Below are 26,026 nucleotides of genomic sequence, written 5' to 3'. Positions count from 1 at the left end.
TATCGCATCTTAGGAGATACTATTTTCTCAGGCCACCCTACTTGTGGCATGTAACTGTCCTGCAATTCTCTTTATTGCACTCTTTGTATAATTTGTAAATCTCCATTGATTATAACAGATGTAGTTAATCCAATCTACATTCTTGTTGATCATCACCCTGAAAACTCTCCCTGAGTCCTTCCAGGCTCCCCTTACCTCTTCTTCTAGTTAAGGACATCCCTGCTACACCTTGCTCAACTTTGCCTTCCTCAGTTTGTTTTTCCCAAACCCTTTTCACTTTCCAAACTCTCATCATCACAGACATTACTAACATTATATTTCAGTTTCACTCCCTCCTCTCCCCAGGCTTCCAGTGCTCACACTGGGATATCGGGTTTCCACAGCTCTCTGCAGATGCCGGCTATTCTCACTTCCAATGTCCGTCCCATCCCCATTCACAAGCACTGCACCCTTCACATCACAGCGGGAGGCTCTGGCCCCCAGTTCTTTCTCCCACTCCAAGTTGTTCTTACAAGCCGCAGTGGGGGGGGGGGGGGGGGGGGTGCGGGGATGTGTTCCCGTGCCTGCCCAACTCTAATATCCCAAACTGTATCTATATCCCAAACTCACTGTTTTCCGTCACCTTTTTTGCCATTTTTTTTTGTTTGTTTTTCCACAATTCCACTATTTGTACCCTCAACTGCAATTCCACATACCATTAAAAACTGCATTTCCGCATACCACTAAAGACTGCATTTCCACATAATTTCCACATACCATTAACAACTGCATTTCCCCATACCATTAAGACAGTTTCTCCCAGTGCCTTCAAAATCCACAAATCAAACACAATTCCTCAACTTCCACAAACACCCAGCACTTGGTCTCATGATTAGGGTACTCAATTATAAAACTGGTCCCATTATTCCATTTACGTTCCTGGTTTCTTATTCAATATTCCCTTTGGCTCACCAACAATGTTTCTCCAGTGAGCCAAAATACAACCCAAGGGGTCTTCCGTATCACTTTAGACACCCCTTGTTCCATAACAGCCACGTACACGACACAACAGAACACTTTCACAACATAAACATTTAACAATCACAAAGACAGTTACAATAATCAGTACAATTTATCCTCAGGATCCTTCCTCTCTCTGCCTCCCTCCAGAGCCCAACCTTCCCTCTGTGTTCATTTCCCACACTTGCATAGCTGCCAACCTCCTTCTCCAATAATCAACATATAAAAATTGGGCCCTAGAAATTGATCTAATTGTTCTGCTACACTTATAGGATCCTCAGTTCAGGAATTCTTCTTGAAACTCCTAACTTCTCTTCTAGTAAAAACAGCAGGCATTACCATACCCTATTTCCATTTGACCTAAGACTGCCTTAAGAGGATAAAGTGCAGTATTAGTAAGGTTAGTATTAGAGAAAACTCTCCAGGTCCCATTCGCATTACTCCAACTCCCTCAGTAATCGAGAGCGCATCCTCTCTCCAGGACCTGCACAGATCAGCAGCAACCACTTTCCTCCTCTGGAGAGGTCACCGCTGCTTTAGAAATTGCATTGCTTTCGAGACTAAAAGGGGGGGAAGTTATCTAAGGGATCCCATTTATGATCTTTCTGCTTCTCTTTCCTATTTCCTTTGAACTTGGACTCCTCGCGAGGAACATTTCTTTACTTCTTGCACCCATTAAGCGACCTAAGCCAATTCTGTTTCAGAAAAGGAGTCTTACTGTTGACATATAAATACAAAGTCTGATAGGCCCAATTTTCGTCAGACTCTTATTTTGGTCAAAATAATGATTTTCCCTGTAGTGGCTCGCTACTATATGCAGTATTTAAACATCTTTTCCCTGTTCTTTTCCTAGTTTTGGGATTATTTTCCAATTTTGAAACACTTCTCCCAAGGGGCTGGCTCTCTCTAGGCACCATTCCGGGGACCTTTTTCCCCTGCTCTCAGGAACTCCTATTACCCATCCCTCCAGAATGCGACTGTGAACTCCCCAGCTCACAGGTTACCACACTCTGATTCTCAGATTTTGGGCCCAATCCCTCAGGAGTACTATACTCCTATCTCGGATTAATAGGGGTGTACTGCTGGCACTTCGTCAAGTGCACAGGGTACCGCACACCAACAGTTCCCTCCCGAGACTCTTCCTTTCACCAACACAGCCGCTCCGTCCGTCCCTGGCTGTGCCCCTCGCGGGACAACAGAACCGCAGGTTGGGACTCAGCACTCGCTTCGCACTGACAGCGCATCTCAGTCACACACACTCAAGAGTCTCAACCGACCCCAAGGAAAGTGTTAAATCCCCTTACCTCGGTCCGTGCACGAAGTTACCGGGTCGCAAATGCCAAAACCCGTGCCTACCTGCCCCTAGGCTTTCATACAGCCCGTCCTTTATGAAACAGTCTCGGTTTTTTAATCAGCCGTACCAAGGAGTCACCTCACCACCCAGACAAGACCGCTGAAATCAGCGGGGTACACCTATCCTATGCAGGGCAGTAGGGAAACTCCTAAAGAGGCGATAATAATCCCGGACGAGCCCCCAAATTGTTGGAAATACCCAAGTAATTTCGCCAGGACAGTATCTCTGATAAAAGCAGAATTTATTCACGATTGCAATGGCGGGCGTCCCGCAAGTAGGAGCGTGCCTATGGACACAACATGACAGCCTTTATACCTTGTTTTCTCCCCCTTGCCACCCCCCTCCCGTTTCCCCAATGGCTGGGTACTGCAGGTTCACAATCTTATCAGAAGGTTTACATTTGCTATTTACTTGTTAATTTGTTACCTGGTGCCAGTCAGTAGTCATCCTGTTGTTTCCAAGATGTCTCAGTGCTCTCCTTGTCCTATTGATATGGTGATTTTCTTTCAAGTCATTATCGTTAAACAAAGAGCACTGGGGGGATGATGTCAGGCCTTCCCAATGTCTCTTCAGGCGCTTCCTCGGGCATGCCATGGCTTCTTCTCTGGTTTGCTCTCGTGCAGGATATTCTTGCAGTGTGTATGACAAAATATACATATATACACTTATATACAGAGTGTGCGTTCCTGGGAAGGTTCGTCTATACAATAAGTGATGTAAACTTATCAGAGATCTTCCCCTAGTTCAGTAGAGGGACACCCAAAAAGAACTATGATAGCAGAGATCATAAAATAAAAATAATATTATACAATTCTAATGCAGAAACAACATTTGATTCCCACATAATGCAGAAACAACATTTGATTCCCACAATTCCCCCCTTTTTATTTTTTATCCATTGTTGATACCTGCAATTCCGTTTTTTTTTTTTCCCAGATTCACTTTTATAGACATCTCCCTCGTCTTCACTTTCTTTATCTCCCATCTCCTCTAATACCATAATTTTATCCAAATGTGATAGCTCCATTAGTGCTTGCTTCAATAGTGCTCTATCAATCACCCTACTAGTCCCCTCACAAAGGGGATAACACAGCAACCAGTGGCCATCAAGACTCCTGCTGCTACTATCAAAGAAGTGAATGTGGATACAGTCACCCCTTTCCATTCACCAAACCAGGACTCCAACCATCCAGTGACAGAAGCATCTATTCCTGATTTTTCTGCTACTTCATTGACCAAGCCCTTGCAATGCCTTCATTATTATGTCATCCAGAGCTGTGTTATTGGGATGAAGGTGCAACAACGGGTAGCCAGCATTACATATACACTCTTTTATCATATCTTAGGAGATCCTATTTTCTCAGGCCACCCTACTTGTGGCACATAACTGTCCTGCAATTCCCTTTATTGCACTCTTTGTGTAATTTGTAAATCTCCATTAATTATAACAGATGTAGTTAATCCAATCTACATTCTTGTTGATCATCACCCACCAGGACAGTGACTCAAACCCTGCAACAGTTTGATTTCTCGCCTTAAATTCATCAGGGACAAGAAAAGTTTAAATCCTTAGCGTGCCCACATACCAAACAATACTGATAGGCAATGGTGTTTGTCACAAGAGATACATAAGTATTTACATCAAATGCTGCACTCATCAAAACAACATTTCTAACAATTACAAGAGCCCACATTTCTGTCTTTGGATTCAGAGTTTTAAGGGTCCAGCTGATTTCAGTTCTCATTGTGTTCGAGGGACCTTCTTAACTCCAGTATTATGTATCCACAATGTTTTTACTGTTGTGTGGGATGTTAGCAGCACTAGTTCCTAGAACCAGTTTCTCTTTTTCTCAAAGCTATTCGTGTAGACTTATCACATGCTCAGTTAGTATTTCGCTCCCTACTTGGGTAGAGATCCCTGTTTGTACAACATAAGACCTTTTGTACAGTATTTTGAAAGGACTTAATCCTCTTTGGTTCTAGGTTTTGTTCTGGTATTAAGGAGAGCCAAAGGCAACAACTGTGGTAAGGATAGCCCAGCATTTCAGTTTCACCCCCTCCTCTCCCCAGGCTTCCAGAGCTCACACTGGGATATCGGGTATCCCCAGCTCTCTGCAGATGACAGCTATTCTCACTTCCAATGTCCCGTACCATCCCCGTTCACAAGTAATACACCCTCCACAGTTACAGCCGAAGGCTCCTGCCCCCAGCTCTTTCTCCCACTCCAAGTTCTTACAAGCTGTGGTGTGGGGGGGTGGGGATGTGTTCTCATGCCGGCTCAAGTCTAATATCCCAAACTCACTGCTTTCCTTAACCTTTTCGCCATTTTTTTTTTTTTCCTCCTTCTCCACAATTCCACTTTTTGTAGCAGCAACTGCATTTCCCCAGTCAGTAGTCATCCTGATGTTTCCAAGATGTCTCAGTGCTCTCCTTGTCCTATTGATATGGTGATTTTCTTTAAAGTCATCATTAAACAAAGAGCATTTGGGGGATGATGTCAGGCCTTCCCAATGTCTCTTCAGGCGCTTCCTCGGGCATGCCATGGCTTCTTCTCTGGTTTGCTCTCATACAGGATATTCTTGCAGTGTGTATGACAAAATATACATATATACACCTATATACAGAGTGTGCGTTCCTGGGAAGGCTCGTCTAGAGGATACGTGACGTAAACTTATCAGAGATCTTCCCCTAGTTAAGTAGAAGGGCTCCCAAAAAGAACTATGATAGCGGAGATCATATAATATAAAATAGTATTATACAATTCTAATGCAAAAACAACATTTCATTCCCACAGACCCCAGCCCAAATTAAATCATTAAGCATTTGTTTTTGTGAGACCCTTACAGGCCCCGACTGAGATTTCTGCACAGGTGGCCTCTTGGTTTTAAGTACTGGAAACACCTCTGCTTCTACTACACAGAGATTGTGCCCAGTGCGCAGACTGCCTCCCCCAGATCAACTACTAACTGGGCAACCTGTTGACTCACAGCCTCCAAAACCGCCAGAGGTTTTAATATAGAAACTAAGGTCCCATTTAGGTAAAAAGGGGCCTACTGTAACATTGAATCTCACATACCTGCCAAAAACTTAGCCATATCTATGCTATCAAACGAGTCCTCATATATTTGTGAATTAGGCATGAGAGAAGTGATATAATTTTGAAGGTCCTCCATAGAGGACCATAATCCTGTGTTTAATGGAATATCTGATTTGTTCAGCCAAACCATGCAGCATGTTGCCATTAGCCAGTCTATTATTGAATGGCTCTCATTGCTATACTGGACAGCAGCCTACAGCCTCCACCTGACAGCAGGTTGGCCAGCTTTGATACTTCTGCCCCATTAACCATGACACTTTCTGACCCTCAATCCCATAATCTAAGTAACCATGCAGGTACACTCTCTCTTGGCCTCTGCCAAAATCACTGCACCATATCCATTAATTCTGTTGGTGTATATGGCCTAGCTGTTACATGTAAATGTATTTCAGTAGGGGGCCATTGGTCAAAGGGCACCTCTGCTGGTCTATTTTGTACTTTTTTTGTCTTTTGAGTTATAATAGGATGGAGTTCCAAGGAATCCACCATAAGTATAACCTCTAAATCTGACTTAGAGTTTTTGTTTTCTTATTTAACCAGGTCCATTACTTCAGAGGTATGGTTATTATCTATTGACATACTATAGACCTGACCTAGGGACTGTAAAAGTTTTTTTTTTTTTCCTTCCCTGTTAATACATTGAGAACCTGTCCCAGCTCAATAGGTACTTTTAATAGCTGATTTTCACTTACTAAGGTGTCCAATCTTATCTCAGCTTGATTTAAGACATTTAACAGTGGCTATGCCACTGTGGATGCAGCTAACTGCCTTTCTTTTGTAATTAGAATGCCTCTGTCTAATCCTTGAAAGCGTACTACCATGCAGAATAGGGAAATAAGGCCCACAGTATACAGGAGACCTCATTTCTCAACTATGGCCACTAGTTGGTGATAAGGAGATCCCAGAAACCTTGGGATCTGTCCAGAGGTTATTTTATCTAGGAGAATGATATTCTCCCTCTGACACACTTATAGAAATTCCACAAAAAAAGCCATAACATGAAGTATATTTGATCTGCCTGGCTCACCAATTGTACAACCAATGAATATACAGATGATATAGTATACCCCTGAGTTTGGCTGATGCAATTATTATACAAGAATAAGAAAGAACACTCACCCTATCCTGGGCTCACCAGGTAAACCCCAGCAGAGCAGATCTCTAAAAGAGATCTTTCCCCACTGGTAGTCAGCTCTTAAATAGGTCTAGGAGAGGTAGAGCCAGGCTCCCCCCCTTCCTGCAGTACAGGAGAATTGCCTTCACTTGTGCTCCTGTGGCTGTTTTATTGCTCCCCTCAGGTGATTAATCAGAGGTTCAGGCCGTGATTCAGCAGCCCCATACATCTCTTCAGAGAGATTATCCGTGTGGTAAATGAGTGCCTTAGTGTCTCTTAGTGAGGAGTCTCTGATTAACGCTGTTCACCTTTTTTCAATGGCACTGGTTCTGACTTTGGTCATTAATTGGACTGATAATGTGGTTGTCTGTTTCTGGGTCTGAACCATTACCCCGTCCTCTATTTTTTCCACCCCCCAGAACTTTGTATCTGTTGTTTAGGGGCACTTTGGGGGAGTAAGGGAGTAAGGGGGAGAGAGGAACTGTGGGCTGATGATATGAAATGTTTCTGCATCTAAAAATTGATGCATTTTATAGGAATATAGGTAGAAATAACGTTTTCTTTAAGAATCTGATTTTGCATCATAATGGCTGTTTGGAGGAAAAAGATTAACAGTTAACATAGATCAGAAGGAGTTGTTTGAGTCCTAAATGCCTTGAAGATGACAATTTTATTCTTTTGTTTAAACACTTACTGTTGTGTATGTGTTGTAAAAGTCTCAGCAGTTTCTGACTTTTCCAAAAGGATTAAAAGTGCCTCAAGTCTTTTCTGCTTCACTTCTCATAGGTCATTGATCTGTTGAGCTTTTTTCATTCTAAGAATCTGTTTTACAGTTAAAAAAAAAAATGTTGTTTATATTATGAACTAAAATGTTTCAGATAAATATAATTTCAATTTATTTAAAATAAAATAAAAATCAGCACAGCAGTGTGGAACACGTAACAGTTATTTGAAACTGTAGAGTTCTTTAAAATCTCTTCATTTAATTAGTTTGTTCCAGGTTACTAGAATAGCGGAGGTAACAATATTCCAGAGATATAGGAATTGAGGAGATGCCAAAACATGACCCTTTATACTAATTTGTCAATTCTTCTTGTCTTTTTTTAGGTGAAAACCAGAACAGTTGCTGAGTGTGTGGCTTTCTATTACATGTGGAAAAAGTCAGAACGTTATGATTACTTTGCTCAGCAAACAAGATTTGGAAAAAAGAGATATAACCATCATCCAGGAGTTACGTAAGTAAAATGTTCTCAGAATGTTTTCTCGTGCAAATCCTAAATGTGGAAGATTTTTATTTATTTCTTTTTCCCTCATATAATTGCAGTGTAATGCTGCAGTGGCTATGACAACTGAAATTAAATCATTTTAGGCCTTGGTTTAATATTAAATAATCCATTATGAGTGTAATATTCTTTTAGGGATTACATGGATCATTTGGTAGATGAAGCAGAAGCCCTTGGTGGAGCAGTGCATTCTTCAGCCTTGACATCTAATAATCGAACAGAAACCATTCCTGATCAACAGCTAAGCATTCTGAACTCTATCACTGCCAATGAGTTGACAGGTAAATCAAGGGGAAAATATCTTTCTGTTGTGACTACATAAACTATTTCATTTATTTTTGTGTTCATCTGTTTTTTACAGCACTGACAAATAGTGTAAATGCAGTCTGCCACACTTCAGATGTGAACTGCCTGGATGATGCCTTTTCACCTATGGACAGTTTATCCCAAGCAGCAGTTAATCATGTGCCTGTTGGAACAGAAGAATTGCTCAACTTGCCTAGCAGTGGTGAAAGTGATTGTTTTAATTTATTTGAGACTGGCTTTTATCATTCAGAGCTAAACTCAATGAATATGTGCAGTGAGGAGACGGAAAGATCTGCAAAGAGACTGAAAATGGGAATTGCTGTCCCAGAATCTTTCATGAATGATGTCTCTGTAAATAACCTTGGTGTGGACTTTGAGAACCACACACATCATATTACAACTGCCAAAATGGCTGTTTCAGTGGCTGACTTCAGCAGTCTATCTACAAATGACACAAATGGTTTTATCAACACCCACGCTCTACACCAACATACTGCCCTTCACTCAGAATGACTGTTGAAAATGAAACAGTGGGTACTTTATGCTGTAGTAGTAAACTTGATGAGAACTATCAGGTTTGCTTAGTCTTTCACTGGAAATATGAACTTTATGACATCAGTGATGTCTTTGTATGTATAGAGCTATATCTTGATTTATCAAGAGTAATTTCTTTTTTCAGTCCATAAATGAGGAAATGTCATACAACGTTTGACAGAGTTTGAGACTAAAACAATTCTGTGGTACAGTTTGAAGCTCTGTTCCAATTTTTTTTTAAAGCCTGTGGACAGAAGCCACCATTTCAAAAACAGCACAGAAGTTCTGAACTGGTTGAAGTGGCTTTTTAGTATAAGTTACTTTTGCTGTGATGAATGCAGTGGAATAACAGTGCTTACAGGTACTAATCCTGACCCCTGCACAACGTAGCATTTTTTTCTTATAAAGGGAGGGATTGCTTTCTTTAATTTATGCTGCACAAACACACAAGGATGATTTTTAAATGAAACCTTCTCTCATGTGATACTAAACTAGAGCACTTCAATTTACAAAACAGCAACTTCATCTTGGTGGAAGCTAGCACAAGGGACTTAACACCAGTAAAGTACAAAGATGTATGTTTGGATGCTGTTACAAAATTATAGGCCATCGCTACCTTATACAAGCAATGATACTACTAGAGGTGTCTGCATACTTAAAACTTACTGACTGTAGGGGAACTGTTAGGTCAGGGCTTGAACTGGTGATTGAGCACCTGGTGACCTAGGGAGCACAGGCAAATTGTTTGCACCCGTGCTCCCCATGTGACCAGAAAGGGTGGACCTAGGATGGAGCCACTCTTGGCTTATATAAGGGCCAGCACCAGTTAGGCTTAAGTTGTTTTTTGTGAAGGAATGCTGTGTGGTTAGGGGTTTCTCTTTCCTGTTGGGTGAGTTCTGGTATTGCTTTTGTACATTGTTTTTGGTCTACTTGTGAATATTTTGCCCGGTATTGCCAAGAACTTGTCATTCTGCATTTTTGCTTCTTTATGAGCAGAATGTTGGCTTAAGCTGAGTCATTTTAGGGTGTTGTATTTTTCTGGCTTTTGTCTACAGCTTTAAAGAGTAATATAATTGTGTAATGTAACTTTCCAAAGATGGCTGATGTGTAAAGCTACAGTCTGCACGGTTAAGGACTTACCACTGAATAGTCTATGATTTGGAAGACATCTTAAATTCTTAGGAGTGCTACAGTTGAAAGCATCGTGGTTTTGGAAGTGTACCTAGTTTATATCAAAATAGTGGAACCTTGTATTTAAAACCTTCTACTCAGTGTGGATTGTGTTTATTTGTTTTGGCAAAGTCATTGGCTGAAAAACAGCACTTTGCTACCTTGGTGAAATAGGAAAAGGTCAAATAGAAACACTTCTTAGAAGCTAACTATCTTAGTAAACTTTTATTTTGAACACTGAGTGCAAGTTAGCTATCCTAAAAACTTATCTTGCAAATGCTTGTTCTAAGTCTTGTGGGAGAGTTGAACTGGACATGGTATTGGCTTGTAATGTGTTGTAGCATACAACTTAAAAGTTACTTAACTGATAATCTGAACCTTACTTCAGTAAAATTAACTGCTTTTTCTTCATAATGTTTTTTTTTTTTTTTTTTCCCCACTGCTTGTGTTATGTTTAATTGTCACTAATTTGTTTTTATTATTCAAGTGATTAAATTTGCTTTGCTAATATTTGTATAATTACTTCAAGGTCTCGTTGAGTAATTAGGAAGTAGTGACTCAACATTAAAAGGGAAGACGATATTTATTATGCATACTATGAACTGCATTGACATTGAGTTTTAGATGGAGAATATAGATTTTCTTTATAGCATTGTAATGAAGATTTTAAGTGTTTATGCAGTAGTGCATTACCATATTAAAACTGAATTAGTTTTGCACAGTGCACAAAAGTAGAGATAATTTTATTGTCAGTTTTTAGCTTATGCATCTGAAATAAGTAATTCTAATATTTACACAGTAAATAATGGGTAGCCTTGGCCCTCTGTAGTCTGATGTTATTAGTCAAGATGTCAGCTTCTCATTGCTGTTTTGTGCTGAACTTTGTACCTGGTTTCTTTTGTTTATGTATCAACAATTTTTATGTAACTTTGTAAGAAATACTGGCCATAATCCTTCATTGTTATATGTTCAAAATTCACTGTGAACTTACACTGAGTGGCTGGTATGTATAAAAAAAAAAAATCATCATACAAAGATGGCTTAGACCAGTTGTGCTTACCTGAATATGTCCATTCTCATTAGCTGATATAGTAATATATTAAGTTCACCTATGCTGTGCTTGGATTTTAATGTAGACTGACTTGGCTAAGGTTTGGGTTGTCAGCAAGTTTGAATGAACGCTTTAGTTATTTAATAAAGACTTTTGACTAAAACTCAGGAAATCATGAGAGAAAAAAGAGTTCTGGCTTGTCAAATAGGTTTTAAATGATGATCCTGTTGGTTGGCTAGCTAGCTGGTATTGTTTACTTTTAATTCCTTGTGGAAAGTGAGGCAATAATTTGCAAGATCTTGTAAATGTGGCATATCTTTATAGTTATATAAAGTTTATAGGTATCTTTTCATGTCTTTATAGTTATCTATCTCACTGTTTACTGACTAGCTCTATGTATAGTAACACTTATGTGCATGCTTGATGTCTTGGTTTCAGTTGAGACAGTGTTAATAGCACACTGATGTCTTGGTTGTTGCTGAATGATGGGAGCCCACCCAGGGCCATGCCAGGCTGCTTGGTAGGAAAGAGCCACTACCTTTATGGCAGGCCTAGCCAGCATGGGTTCGTGAAGGGCAGGTCCTGTTTGACCAACCTGATCTCCTTCTATGATCTAGTGACCCATCTGGTGGATGAGGGAAAGGCTGTTGATGTGATCTACCTAGACTTCAGCAAAGCCTTTGACACTGTCTCCCACAGCATTCTCCGGCAGAAGCTGGCAGCCCAAGGCTTGGATGGGTACACTCTTGGCTGGGTAAGGAGCTGGCTGGAGGGCCGGGCACAGAGAGTGGTGGTGAATGGAGTCAAATCCAGCTGGCGACCGGTCGTGAGTGGTGTTCCCCAGGGGTCGGCGCTGGGGCCTGTCCTCTTCAATATCTTTATTGATGACCTCGATGTGGGCATTGAGTGCACCCTCAGTAAATTTGCAGGTGACACCAAATTGGCTGGAAGTGTGGATCTGCCTGGGGGTAGCGAGGCCATACAGAGGGATCTGGACAGGCTGGAGAGCTGGGCTGAAGCCAATGGGATGAGTTTCAACAAGGCCAAATGCCGGGTCCTGCACTTCGGCTACAACAACCCTAGGCGACGCTACAGGCTTGGGGCGGTGTGGCTGGAGGACTGCGTAGAGGAAATGGACCTGGGGGTATTGATTGATGCTCGGCTGAACATGAGCCGACAGTGTGCCCAGGTGGCCAAGAAGGCCAATGGCATCCTGGCTTGCATCAGAAACAGTGTTGCAAGCAGGAGCAGAGAGGTGATTGTTCCCCTGTACTCAGCACTAGTGAGGCCGCACCTGGAGTACTGTGTCCAGTTTTGGGCCCCTCACTGCAAGAAAGACATTGAAGCCCTGGAGCGTGTTCAAAGGAGGGCAACAAAGCTGGTGAGGGGTCTGGAACACAGGCCATATGAGGAGAGGCTGAAGGAGCTGGGAATGTTCAGCCTGGAGAAGAGGAGGCTCAGGGGAGACCTCATTGCTCTCTATAACTTCCTGAAGGGAGGTTGTAGTGAGCTGGGGGTCGGCCTCTTCTCTCGTGTCATTAGTGATAGGACCAGGGGGAATGGTTTCAAGCTACACCAGGGGAGATTCAGGCTGGACATGAGGAAGTATTACTTTTCAGAAAGGGTGGTCAGGCACTGGAATGGCCTGCCCAGGGAGGTGGTGGAGTCACCGAGCCTGGGGGTGTTCAAGGAAAGGCTGGATGTTGTGTTGAGGGACATGGTTTAGTGGGAGCTATTGGGAATAGGTGAACGGTTGGACTGGATGAGCTTTTAGGTCTTTTCCAACCGTGGTGATTCTATGAAGCAGGGCAGAGATGGAACAACTGGCATGAATTAGGCAAGGGGTTATTCTATACCATGTGACATCATGAGGAAGGTTATAAAGCTGACCTGGGGATGGGGCTGCTGCTTGTGGATTATCTGGGCCATCTGTTATTGAGCAGTGAGACATTGTGCTAGTGGGGGTGTTGATCAGCAAACAGTTGCATTGTTAGCTGGGTATTGATTGGCAGGTGGTGGGTAATTGCACTGGGGATATGTTATTGCATCTTTTTCTTTTACTTGGGGGTGGTGGGGAGGGTGAGTGAACAGCTGTGTAGTGCTTAGTTACTTGCAGTGTTAAACCACAACAGTCCTTTTGGCCCCCAGTGTAGGGCTAAGGGTTGAGATAACACACACTAGTCAGATTTCATGTTAGAATAGAACTGTTTGTGAGTATTACAGTAGATCTACAATGCAGGTTGCAATGTTATTTTTCCTGTTTTTGGAGATTTTTCAGAGTCTTCATGCAACTGTATTATTTAATAATATACTTGCTGTATATGATCCCCGTTGTGCTGTTTACCATTTCCTGGAGCTAGGTTAAGGCTACTGTTTTTCTGTATGACGTTACACTGGTTGGTAAACTAATATGTTATTTGGATTTGATATTGCAGTTATTGTACTACTTTGAGAACCACATCTTGGAAACTATTAATAATGGCACTGTTTACTTTGTCTCCTTGGGGAGACAAGTGGGAATGTTCAAACCAGCATGTTCTTACTGCTATGTCTCCTGAACTTGTTTTAGATTTTACTTAAGGTTAAACAACAACTTTAAAATACCGCTGGGGATCTGCCCTGAGGCTGGATAGCTGTGAGTAGTAGGGAGTGTGGAATGGTCTGGGGCAGGTACCTAAAACAGTAGGAACCCCACAGTCTTTTGGAACTTCTCTCCCAAGCAACTGTGGGATCCTAGAAAACTGTAGTAAAATATTTGGGAAAGGTATGCTGTTGCCCTGACAATCCTAGAAAGACAAATCGCTGCAACCTGCTGGAGACTGGCTCATGCCTACTGAGCCGTGTTAAACACTAATCAGCACCCTGAAGGGAAAGGGGTCTCTGGATTTGATGGACAGTGCAACAGCCCCTGCAGTTGCTCCAACCCCTGCAACAGGCCTTGCAGTTCAGAGGATCAGCCTGTGCCAGTATCAGTTGTCCTTATATGTAAGACAAAATAGTGGCTGAGAGTCAGTGTGCTTAGTAAGGAAAGAAACTCCTACTAATACAAGGATGGAAGAGGATGAGGATGAAGCAGGGCCATCAAAAGGACAGGAGGAGGAAAAGTCAGAACTAATGGAGGCAATGGGTGAGCTGTGAGACACGCAAAATGACTTCAGCTGTCTTCTGGGTAAGCATATTGTCACCTGTCTACTCTGGTGCTGGGATAATGAGGTCAGCAGGCTGGATTTAGTGAGCAGCAGGACCAGGGAGCTGGAATTCCTTTCTATGAAAAGGGGGCATTGACAAAGCAATTGGAAATGGGCCACTAGCCTTTTCCCTGCTGAGCCCCCTCTTGTCAGCTGTGGAAGAAGAGATCCCTTCAAGGAAGATCTGGTATGTTACCCAGGCAAATGGGCCACAATGGAGAAAGGTATCCAGTACCTGAGGGAATTAGCTGTGCTGGAGACAATGCATGATATTTACCTGGTAGTTTCTTATGTTTTGAAAACCATTAATTTCTTAATTAATCTAGTGTTTTCTTCCATCCCTTAGATGTGTTACCGATCTGTTGAGTTCCAAGATTTAACTCCTGTGGGTCCCAGGGTATAGTGGTATTGAGACTCCTAAGAAGCTTGGAAGAACAAACACCTGGAGAATCCAGTACATTGCAGCTACCTGTGGAGTAAGCAGAGAAGTCAGAATCATTGAGAAACAGCATCTCTATAAAACAAGTTTGGAAGGGATCGGTGGCAGAAGCAAGCACTAAGCAGAAGTTGGTCTGGCCTGTTGATTTAGCCCAGGTGACCCACATTTTGCTGTGGGTTGATTTGGTGCGGTTCAGGTAGTGCTTCTGTGCCAAGGGTGAACACTGCGAGCAGGAATCCAAATATGGCCGTCATCTGTGGAAAGACAAAAATAACCTCTCCCTACAAATATGATAGTTCTTGGGCCCTTCCAATCTCTAGCCAATGGATCTTTGTAAGATACTTTTGCAGACTCAGTACTCTCATACTAGTACCTGAATGATGCAAGGTTATAGCAGGTACCAATGAGCCGCCTCATTGTCTCGCTCCTATTTAGAGGAGGGAGATTAGGTTATTTGAATATCTGTATACCCAGCATGAGATAAGAAACAGTGGTTCAAATATTGGTCCAGCCAGTTAATTGTAAATTGAAGTTTCAGAATACGGAGCGGTCTTCCTGGAGGAGGACTCGCATCTAAATTTTCAAAAAATATTGCTCCTTGCAACTCCAGGAGGTACACACAGAAAAAAACTTCAAAGTATATCTGGAAGGACAACACTCAGAGTGGGTATCCTGCTGGCTGCGCCAATAAAAAATGCCTCGCTCCAATTTATAGGAGGGAGAGGAGGTTCTTTTAATATCTGTATACCCAGCGTGAGATTAAGAAACAATGGTTCAAATGTTGGTTCAACCAGTTTATTATAAATCCTAATCAAGGAGACTGGGAAGGGAAGGAGGGTAATAGAAAAGGTAGGAATGTAGCAAGAATCAAGTAAAGCAGGGATAGTTACCACCAGGATCCAGCAGCGGTCTCCTTGCGTGCCATTGCAAAGGTCTGAGGCAAAAGCAGCACGGGGGGGAGAGCAGCAGCATGGCCGGCCTTGGGCAGAAAGCAGGTAGCGGAAAGAAGTTGCAGAGCCAATCTGGGAGGAAGCAGCAGGACTAAGGTAGCAGGCCCAGGAGAGTCCATCAGCATGCAGGAATTCTGTAGTGAGGAATCTGATGGCAGACACCTTTGTTCTTCTTCAGCATCATGATAGAGCACAGAGCAAGTCCAGGAGGGAGAGGGGCAGGTCATGAGGCTTCTCATGGCAGAAACCTCTTCAAGAGGAATCAGTTGCCAGAAAAACCTAAACCTCATGTTTTTCGATTCTTCTTTTATCCTCCTTGTTCTCCTGCCTACATGACATCCCTGGGTGTTTCAGCAAGAGTTGTGTGAGTACCCCCTGAGATGGCCATCTTCCTTGAGATAAGTCCACACAAAAGACTGCTTCACAGCCATTAAGCGGCAGCTTATCGCTCTCTCATTGCCCGTGGCCTTGTCCATCTGTGTCCCTCATACAAAGGGTTTTGCAACCCCTGCCTGGGACTTGCTTGGACTTGTTCATCTGTGTCCCCAGCAAACTTTGAGACAATGATGTAAAAGATTAATCTCTTAGACTCATACAGAAAGGAAGTTAAGGGAGAAAAGAGCACTCATGAAGCGATCAGGAAGATCATGTATAATCATTCGGATTAGTTGTGTGTTTAGGGTAGCATGTGCTACCCCATTTGGGTAGTAATCTGAACTGAAGCCTGCTTAGCCTCCAGCGGCAGTACAATTGCATCTTTAGCACATCTCCCTCTTAACTGTAACGACGGTTCCAATTGAGTGAGCATTAGGGGTGGAACGGAGGGCCAGAGCGGTGTGACTAGTGTTGAGGGCAGAGCCAAAGGTGGGAGCAAGAGGGGGGTGTTGGAATTGCTCTTTTCTGCAGTCAGGGATGAGGTAAGAGCCACGGATGGAATCCAGACCAGGGCTGCTTTCTGCACCGAGGGGCAGTGGCAGGCCTGGGAGTGTTGGAAATACCCAAGTAATTTTTGTCAGGACGGTATCTCTGATAAAAGCAGAGTTTATTCGCGATTGCAATGGCAGGCATCCCGCAAGCAGGAGCGCGCCTATGGACGCATCATAACAGCCTTTATACCCTGTTTTCTCCCCCTTGCCTCCACCCTCCCATTTCCCCACTGGCTGGGTACTCCAGGTTCACAATCTTATCAGAAGGCTTTACATTTGCTATTTACTTGTTAATTTATTTGTTACCTGGTGCCAGTCAGTAGTCATCCTGTTGTTTCCAAGATGTCTTCTCGGTGCTCTCCTTGTCCTATTGATATGGTGATTTTCTTTAAAGTCACCACCGTTAAACAAAGAGCACTGGGAGATTATGTCAGGCCTTCCCAATGTTTCTTCAAGCACTTCCTCGGGTATGCCATGGCTTGTTCTCTGGTTTGCTCTCGTGCAGGATATTCTTGCAGTGTGTATGACAAAATATACATATATACACCTATATACGGAGTTTGCGTTCCTGGGGAGGCTTGTCTATAAGATAAGTGATGTACACTTATCAGAGATCTTCCCCAAGTTAAGTAGAAGGACTTCCAAAAAGAACTATGATAGCGGAGATCATATATTATAAAATAATATACAATTCTAATGCAAAAACAACATTTCATTCCCACAGACCCCAGCCCAAATTAAATCATTAAGCATTTGTTTTTGTGAGACCCTTACAGGCCCCGACTGAGATTTCTGCACAGGTGGCCTCTTGGTTTTAAGTACTAGAAGCACCTCTGCTTCTACTACACAGAGATTGTGCCCAGTGCGCAGACTGCCTCCCCCAGATCAACTCCCTCATCTTCACTTTCTTTATCTCCTATCTCCTCTAATATCATAATTTTATCCAAATGTAATAGCTCCCTTAGTGTTTGTTGTTATACAATTTTATCGCGACGTGTGTTGGTACAGTTCGAGACAAGTGATGATTAGTGGATGTCTATATTCTTCTGTGGGCCAGTGCTCGATGATGTGACTGGAGGCATGAGGTCCTGAGGTGCAGGTCCGTTCTATGTTCCATCAGTCCCATGCAGACCATCACCGGGTGTTGTACGTGATCTGACAGCAACACTGGAACGCTTGATGGCATTTTGTTCCTTCCGGTGGTCCTGAAGGCTCACAGACTCACGGGGAGTAATACAGATGTTTTACAGGTACCAGGAGGGGAAGGTCTGCTCTCCAGGGCAAGATACAGGCTGTAGTTCTGTCTTGGGTCAACACTTCCGCTTGTACTGGGGCACGTCCTGGCTGCCTGTACCACACCTTTTGGCCGGATATCTGCGGCTGCATAACGATATCAGGCACCAAAGGAGGTGTCCTGATCTGCCACAGGGACATGATGGGGTCCCTTTAGCAATAAAGATCGGAGTGTTGACCACAATATCAGTAGGCCATGTACCTATTACTGGAGGGACTACTGAGCCTCCCACCTCCAATAGTCTCCCCCAAGGTGCAAGTAGGCCACACCACTTGGGTCCTACCTGCATCTTCCAGGGCTATTTTATTTTATGGGTACCCGGCTCTAAGTTTTCAGGGGCAAGGAGCAGAAGATTATTTTCGTTACCAATCTGGGGTCTTACCTGATGATCAGTGCCCGTAATTTGGATCCTAAGCGGGGGGGTGGCCCATGTCGTCTGCAACATTCTCAGGGCACTGGGTCTGCTGTCTCGAGGTCTTTCATTCAGGTCCCGCAGGGTTTCATACAGTCTTTTCACAGAATCACAAGGTTGGAAATGACCTGCAAGATCATCCAGTCCAACGACCTTCCCATTTCTATCAGTGCCACAAGCTACTAAACCATCTCTCGTAGCTCCTCATCCAGGCGCCCCTTGAACACTACCAGGGATGGCGACTCCACCACCTCCCTGGGCAGGCCATTCCAGTGCCTGATCACCCTCTGAGAGGAAAAAGTCTCTCCTAATATCCAACCTAAATCTTCTCTGGTATAACTTCTGTCCATTTCCTCAGGTCCTACTATTTGCCTGGGAGAAGAGGCCAGACCCTTTTGCACCACAACCTCCCTTCAGGAAGTTGTAGAGTGCAATGAGGTCTCCCCTGAGCCTCCTCTTCTTCAGACTGAACAATCCCAGCTCCCTCAGCTGCTCCTCGTAAGACTTGTGCTCCAGACCCCTCACCAGTTTCGTTGCCCTTCTCTGGACACGCTCCAGGGCCTCAATGTCTTTCTTGTAGTGAGGGGCCCAAAACTGAACGCAGTACTCGAGGTGCGGCCTCACCAGTGCTGAGTACAGGGGGATGATCACCTCCCTGCTCCTGCTGGCCACACTATTTCTAATGCAGGCCAGGATGCCGTTGGCCCTCTTGGCCACTTGGGCGCACTGTCGGCTCATGTTCAGCTGAGCACCAACCAACACCCCCAGGTCCCTTTCCTCTTCACAATCATGCAACCACTCATCCCTAAGCCTGTAACGCTGCCTGGGGTTGTTGTGGCCAAAGTGCAGAACCCGACACTTGGCCTTGTTAAACCTCATCCCATTCATCTCAGCCCAGCGATCCAGCTTACCTAGATCCCTCTGCAGGGCCTCCCTGCCCTCAGGCAGATCGACACAACCTCCCAATTTGGTGTCATCTGCAAACTTACTCAGGGTACACTCAATCCCTTCATCTAAGTCATCAATGAAGATATTAAACAGGATGGGCCCCAGTACCGACCCCTGGGGGACACCACTTGTAACAGGTCTCCAGCTGGACTTCAGTCCATTGACCACCACCTGTTGAGCACGGCCCTCCAGCCAGTTCCTTATCCAACGGAGGGTAAAACTGTCCAAGCCATGGGCAGCCAGTTTCCGCAGAAGGATACTGTGTGAGACCATGTCAAAGGCTTTGCTGAAGTCTAGGTAGACTACATCAACTGCCTTTCCCTCATCTACCAGTTTGGTCACCCAGTCGTAGAAGGAGATGAGGTTGGTCAAACACGACCTGCCTTTCATGAACCCGTGCTGGCTGGGCCTGATCCCGTGGGCAAGCTGTGTGATCTCTCCCAGGAGGATTTGTTCTATGACCTTCCCGTGCACTGATGTCAGGCTGACAGGCCTGTAGTTCCCCGGATCCTCCTTACGGCCCTTCTTGTAGATGGGAGTCACATCAGCAAGCCTCCAATCCTCTGGAATCTTTCCAGTCAACCAGGAGTGCTGGTAGATAGCCGAGAGCGGCTTAGCGATCACCCCCGCCAACTCCCTCAGCACCCTAGGATGAAGCCCATCCGGTCCCATGGACTTGTGACTGTCCAGATGGAGGAGGAGCTCTCTAACTGTCTCCACCTCGATCTCCGGGGAGATATGCTGTATGTCAGCCCAGATATCCAGATCAGGGCACAAAGTGCCCTGAAGATAGCTGGTCTGACTATTAAAGGCAGATGTAAAGAAGGCGTTGAGGACCTCAGCCTTCTCTTTGTCATCTGTGGTCACATTCCCTGCTGCATCAATTAAAGGACAGAGATTATCCTTGGGTTTTCTCTTGTCATTGATATATTTGTAAAAGGATTTCTTATTCTGCTTTACTGCAGTGGCCAATCTAAGTTCGAGATGGGCTTTCACCTTCCGGACTTCCTCCCTGCATACCTTTGCAACTTCCTTGTAATCTCCCCTAGTAGCCTGTCCCTTCTTCCACAGGACATAGACTCTCTTTTTCTTCCTGAGTCTTGACAGTAATTCCCAGCTCATCCACCCCTGCAAGAACTGGGAGTCTGTCTTCAGGGCAGCCTTAAGAATACCATTATAACGTTCGATGAGGCCTGCCCCCATTGGATTATATGGCAGGTGGAATCGCTATTCGATGTTATTTTCTTCTGCCGAGCGCTGTATAGTTGCACCAGTAAAATGAGTCCCTTGGTCGCTCTCGATGACTTGAGGTGTCCTGTAGGCAGACATCAGTTTACAGAATCACGGAATCACCCGGGTTGGAAGGGACCCCAAGGATCATGTAGTTCCAACCCCCCTGCCTAGCAGGGCCACCAAACATACACATTCAGATCAGGTTGCCCAGGACCCCGTCCAACCTGGCCTTAAACACGTCCAAGGACGGGGCATCCACAACCTCCCTGGGCAGCCCGTTCCAGGGCCTAACCACTCTCCTAGTAAAGAACTTCCCCCTAACATCCAACCTAAATCTTCCCTCAGTTTAGTGAGTGCCTTGATGGTATATGCCTGCTTTGCTTTCGGTACTGGATAGGCCTGCAGTAGCCCACTTGCAGTGTCGACACAGGTCAGGGTGTATCTTGCCCCTTCGGAACGAGGAAGGGGCCCGATGTAATCGACCTGCCATCGCTGGAGAGGATTGTGTCCCCTAGCAAGATGGGCTGTTGTTTTGGGCAACGATCTCGGTCTCATCTTGGAGCAAGCGTCGCAATCCTGGCATGCCTGGACGATATCAGATAGTTGTATGGGCAGTCCCCATGCTTTAGCAGCTGCCCACATTGTCTTTTGTCCAGCATGCCGTAGCTTCTAATGTAACCAGCGGGCGATGTTCTCAGATGGTGAATTCTCAATCCATCAAACTCGGGCCAGTATGTCAGCTTCATCGTTTCCTGGTGACTGTAGGGGCTGATGACCAGAAACATGGTAGACACATACAGTCCTGTGTTTGACCGTATTCCATATATCTAACCACATGTCTTTGCCCCAGATCGGTCGGGCGTGGATAGTCCATTCCTGGGTGGCCCACTGTGCAATCCAAAGAGTGAGCCCCCAGTACACAGCCCAACTATCTGTGCAGATGTTCAGGATACCATCACCGGGTTCCTTGGTTATAACCATCCACACGGCCCGCAGTTCTGCTCATTGGCTGCTCTGACCATCCCCTTCTTCAAACCAGATTGTCTCGGTGGAAGTATGGTATGCTATTGCTCTCCACTTGCTTGGGTTGCCCTTGCTGGACCCATCTGTGTACCAGGCATCTTCAGGGATAGGATATTTTCCCTCCTGAACAGGACTCTTCTCTGGTGGAGCAACCAGTATTTCTTTTGGTGCATCACTGTGATACGTCACTGGGCCTAGGAACTTCTGGAGTTCTTCTTTCAAGGGTGAAGAAGACATACTGCTCCTTTGGCCGAGGTAGGCGACCCATCATGCCACTGTTTGTGCTTGGTCCACTCCTGTCTTAGGAAGGTGGGTCAGGTCTTTCACCCACCCCTGAATTGGCAGAGTGGTCTTGACTATAACTGCAGCTGTTTGAGTTATTGGCTCTATTGCCTGTAATGCCAAATAGGCAGCCAATAACTGTTTTTCAATCATACTGTATCTTTCTTCTGCTCCGTGCCAAACCTGAGACCAGAAACCAATGGGGGTCCGAACAGAGCTCTGGCGTTGCCACAGGCCCCAACCGAAGCCGTCTTGAGTAACATGAACGTCCAACTCGGCTGGGAGGGTAGGATCAAATATATCCAATGCTTGGGCTTGTTTAACTGCCAGTTTCACCTGTTGGAAAGCATCCTGTTCTGTTTTCCCCCAGTCCCATAGCTGTCCCTTTTTTGTGAGTCTGTATAGTGGCCTTAGCAGCTGCTCTAGGTGAGGTATAAAGGAACGCCAATAACCCAATATACCTAGAAACTCTTGCAGCTGCTTTGATGTTGTAGGGACTGGGAACGCCTGAACCTTATCTATGACAGCACTGGGTAGCACATTGGTCTTTCCTGACCAAACCACCCCCAGGAATTTTACGGACAGGCCAGGACCTTGCACCTTTTGGGGATTTATAGCCCATCCCCTCTGTTGTAAATAGGCGGTTAATGAATCTGCTGCCTGTCCTACTGCCTCCAGTGAGTCGGATGTCAGCAGGAGATAATCAATATAATGATATAGGTTACCATCATCAGGTTCTGTCCAATCAGCCAGGTCACGTGCCACTAGATTGTGACAATACGTTGGTGAATGCACGTACCCCTGTGGCAGGACCTGAAAGGTCCATTGCCTGCCTCCCCATGTAAACGCAAACTGATCTTGCGATTCCTCAGCAATTGGGATACTGAAGAATGCATTTGCTAGACCTAGGACACAATGATAGGTTTTTATCTCCCTTCTCAATGTGCCCATTAGGGAGGCAATATTGGGTACGGCTGCATGAATAGGCGGCGTGACCTTATTTAATTCTCTGTAATCTACTGTCATCCTCCATGTGCCATCCGACTTTCGCACTGGCCATATGGGGGAGTTATATGGGCTGTGTGCAGGTCTTATAATGCCCACTTTTTCTAATTCCTGCACCGTTCTCGATATTTCATCTTGCCCACCCGGGAGTCTATACTGTCTGACATTAGTGATCCGGAGCAGTTTCGGCAGGCAAACAGGCTCATGTTTCGCATGGCCTCTTAATATTGCCTGCACCGCCCGGATACTGATACATCTTTGTCGAAGTCTGAACTCTCCCACAGTTATTTGGAGAGCCAGACCCCATAGAATATCTATGCCCAGGATGTATTCTTGGACTGGGGCAATAGACACCTTGTACTCCTGGGGTGGGAGACGCCCGACCCTAATTTTAACCATGTTTGGGTGACAGGAATAGTCTGTCCCCCAAAACCACCAATCATCACTCTGTCGCCATCAAATTTTCTCTACCAATGCCATCACTCTCTGAATATTTTTTCGGGACCAATAAATCGTTAATTCTACATAGGGCCTCTGGTCCCGTCTGGAGGCCCTACGGGGACTAACATCCCTTGTCACTCCATGAATTGTGCTAGGGCCAATAATTTTGCTTCCGACGGCTCAGGCATTGTGGCCCTGAGGTGGCTTTTTTTTTCCTATTAGAAACAATAAAATCTTCTAGGTTCCATGTTGTTGATGGAACCCTCTCTATTGCTCTTACCCTTGATTTCTTAGGGTAGCTCTGGAATTTTTGATTGTCCTTTAGTTGTCTCCAGAGCTGGAGAAGAGCTGGTTTGGCTGGCGGTCGATTTTAGCAAATTGGACCCCAGCCCGAATTAAATCATTAAACATTTGTTTTCGGGATACCCTTATGGGTCCCGATGGAGGAGCTCGAGTAGCCAGCATTTTGGTTTTATTTACCGGCAGGACCTCTGCTTCCTCCAAAAACCAAATATTGCGCCTAGTCCGCAGGCGTTCTGTTTCTCCCAAGTCGGCAACTAACTGGGCAGCCTGCTGGACTACGGCTTCTGACGCTACAAGGGGATTTAATATGGAGACTAAGGTGCCGTACAGATGGCAGGGAGCTTGCTGTAAAATTACATCTCTCATCCCTGCTGAAAATTTAACCATATCAGGGCCATCAAATGTATCTTCATAGATAGCCTTTCTTACACCCAGTTCGCGGATATAATTTTGAAGGTCCTCCATGGAGGACCACATGCCTGTATGTAAAGGTATGTCCAATTTATTCGGCCATACCATACGGCAGGCCGCCATAAACCATTCTAGTATGGAATGGTTTTAATCACGATATTGATGACCCACGTATAACCTCTGTCTGAGAGCAGGATGAACGGTCATGGTGGCCAACTTAGCTATTTCTGGGCCATGCACCAAGACACTTTCTGCCCCAGAATCCTATAGTCTCAATAACCAAGCCGGCACACTTTCTCCAGGCTTCTGCCAAAATCGCTGTACTAAGTCCATCAATTCTGTTGCTGTGTATGGCCGAGCCGTTACGTGTAAATTAGTCTGGGCAGGGGGCCACTGATCAGGTGGCACCCCTGCCGGTCTGTCCTGTACTGTTTTTGTTTTCTGGGTTACAACAGGACGGACTTGCAGTGGATCAGTCAGAATTGAACATTCAAGGTCTGATTTGGATTTCTTGTTCTCCTGATCAACGAAGTCTGTTGATTCAGGAGTCTGGCCATCATGTATTGAAATGGTACGAATTTGGCCTACGGGAAGATGTAGAATTGGCTTCTTCCCTGTTAAAACGCCAAGTTCGTGCTCCAGCTTTTCAGTGCGGTCTTTCAAAAGCTGATTTTCAGTTTCTAAAATATTATTTCTTATATCTGCATGATTTAAGGCACTTAATAATGGCCATGCCACCATGGAAGTGGAGATCCCCATTAGTACAACATAAGGCCTTTTGTACAGTACTTTGAAAGGACTTAACCCCTCTTTGGCTTTAGGTTTTGCTCTGGTACTAAGGAGAGCCAAAGGCAACAACTGTGATCAGGATAGTCCAGCTTCCTGGCCCAATTTTACAACCTGTGATTTAATCAGATAGTTCATCTTTTCCCCCTGACCACTCGCCTGTGGTCTGTGTGCTATGTGCAATTGCCAATTTATTCCCAATGCTTGCTGACCTGTTGGACAATCTCTGCAATAAAATGAGTCCCCTGGTTGAAGGGTATTGTTACAGGACACCCAAACCTTGGCATAATCTCCTGCAAAAGTACCTTGGTTACTTCCTTGGCTCTATTGGTCCTGCAAGGGAATGCTTCTGGTCACCCTGAAAGGGTACTGGTTAGAACTAGCATATATCAAAACCCTCATTTTTCCTGGCAGTTCAAAAAAAAAAAAAATAATAATCAATTTGCAATTGTTGTCCTGAAGGTTCCCTTTCCAACAAGCCCCACTTGTACCCTGTTCCTGGTACTAGGATTGTACAGTTACGTTCTGGTGTCTGTACCCCCCAAGTTTTATTATGTTCCCTTAGAACCAAATTCTATAAAATAATAACGGGCACAGCAGTGTGTCCATTTGGGTATGTACCCATCTGTCAGCTTGCTCTCTTCCCTTCATTAATTAGATTCCTGTCCTTTCTAGAGTATGTTGTCGGTTCTAACTGTTGGAAATATACAAGTAATTTTGTCAGAACAGTATCTCTGATAAAAGCAGAATTTATTCGCGATTGCAATGGCGGGCGTCCCGCAAGCAGGAGCGCACCTATGGACACAACATGACAGCCTTTATACCGTTTTCTTCCCCCCCTTGCCTTCTCCCCCTCCCCTCTTTCCCCTCTGGCTGGGTACTCCAGGTTCACAATCTTATCAGAAGGCTTTACATTTGTTGTTTACTTGGTAATTTGTTTGTTATCTGGTGTCAGTCCTGTTGTCTCCAAGATGTCTCAACACTCTCCTTGTTCATACTGATATGGTGATTCTGTTCAGAGTCCTTGTTTAACAAAGAGTATGGAAGGGAGGTGCCCAATTTTCCTCAATACCTTCTTCAGGCACTCCCGAGGCATGTAATTAATTGTCCTTTTAAATTACACAGGATACTGTTGCAGTGTGTGTGACATATTCTCAATACTGGCTATACATAAGTTGTTACTAGCTTGTATATATATTCATACATATTACTTTACTTATATACCAAATATGTGTTGTTGGGGAAGATTTATCTAGGGGATTACCAATAAAATTTTATCAGAGAATCCCAATAATGTAGAAAGGCCCCTGAAAAGAACTATTAGTTCTAATAAATGACCCAAATAGTAGAGAGGCCATGAAATTAACAAAATTCTTATTTTGTTTCTGATGCAGAAACAACATTCAGGTCTCACAATTCCCCCCCCCTTTTTTTTTTAATACACTGTTGATTTCTGCAAATTTTTGTTCTTTAAGGC

General features: G+C 44.5%; 2 protein-coding genes across 8 annotated transcripts in view; one reads left to right on the top strand and one right to left on the bottom strand.

The window, feature by feature from the left end:
* The window catches only part of LOC125686461 (mesoderm induction early response protein 3-like), a 296,480-nt gene extending 278,483 nt beyond the window's left edge, over nucleotides 1–17,997 (top strand). For 4 of the 6 annotated variants that reach the window (XM_048930448.1, XM_048930450.1, XM_048930452.1 and 1 more), the window contains 3 exons: nucleotides 7,672–7,799; nucleotides 7,983–8,128; nucleotides 8,209–11,621. In XM_048930448.1, coding sequence (XP_048786405.1) covers nucleotides 7,672–7,799; nucleotides 7,983–8,128; nucleotides 8,209–8,666 — 732 coding nt within the window. In that variant the 3' untranslated portion in view covers nucleotides 8,667–11,621. Of the gene's footprint in view, nucleotides 1–7,671; nucleotides 7,800–7,982; nucleotides 8,129–8,208; nucleotides 11,622–14,442 lie in introns of those variants that run through there. The other 2 variants (XR_007373804.1, XM_048930447.1) reach the window with 2 other exon arrangements.
* Nucleotides 1–26,026, bottom strand: part of LOC125686462 (uncharacterized) — a 221,273-nt gene that overhangs the window by 32,674 nt on the left and 162,573 nt on the right. The gene's annotated exons all lie outside the window — the stretch shown is intronic.

The sequence above is a fragment of the Lagopus muta genome, chromosome W (genome assembly GCF_023343835.1).
Source record: "Lagopus muta isolate bLagMut1 chromosome W, bLagMut1 primary, whole genome shotgun sequence".
Taxonomy (NCBI): domain Eukaryota; kingdom Metazoa; phylum Chordata; class Aves; order Galliformes; family Phasianidae; genus Lagopus; species Lagopus muta.
The sequence above is the reverse complement of the archived record's forward strand: the minus strand, read 5'-3'. Positions and strand labels throughout refer to the sequence as shown.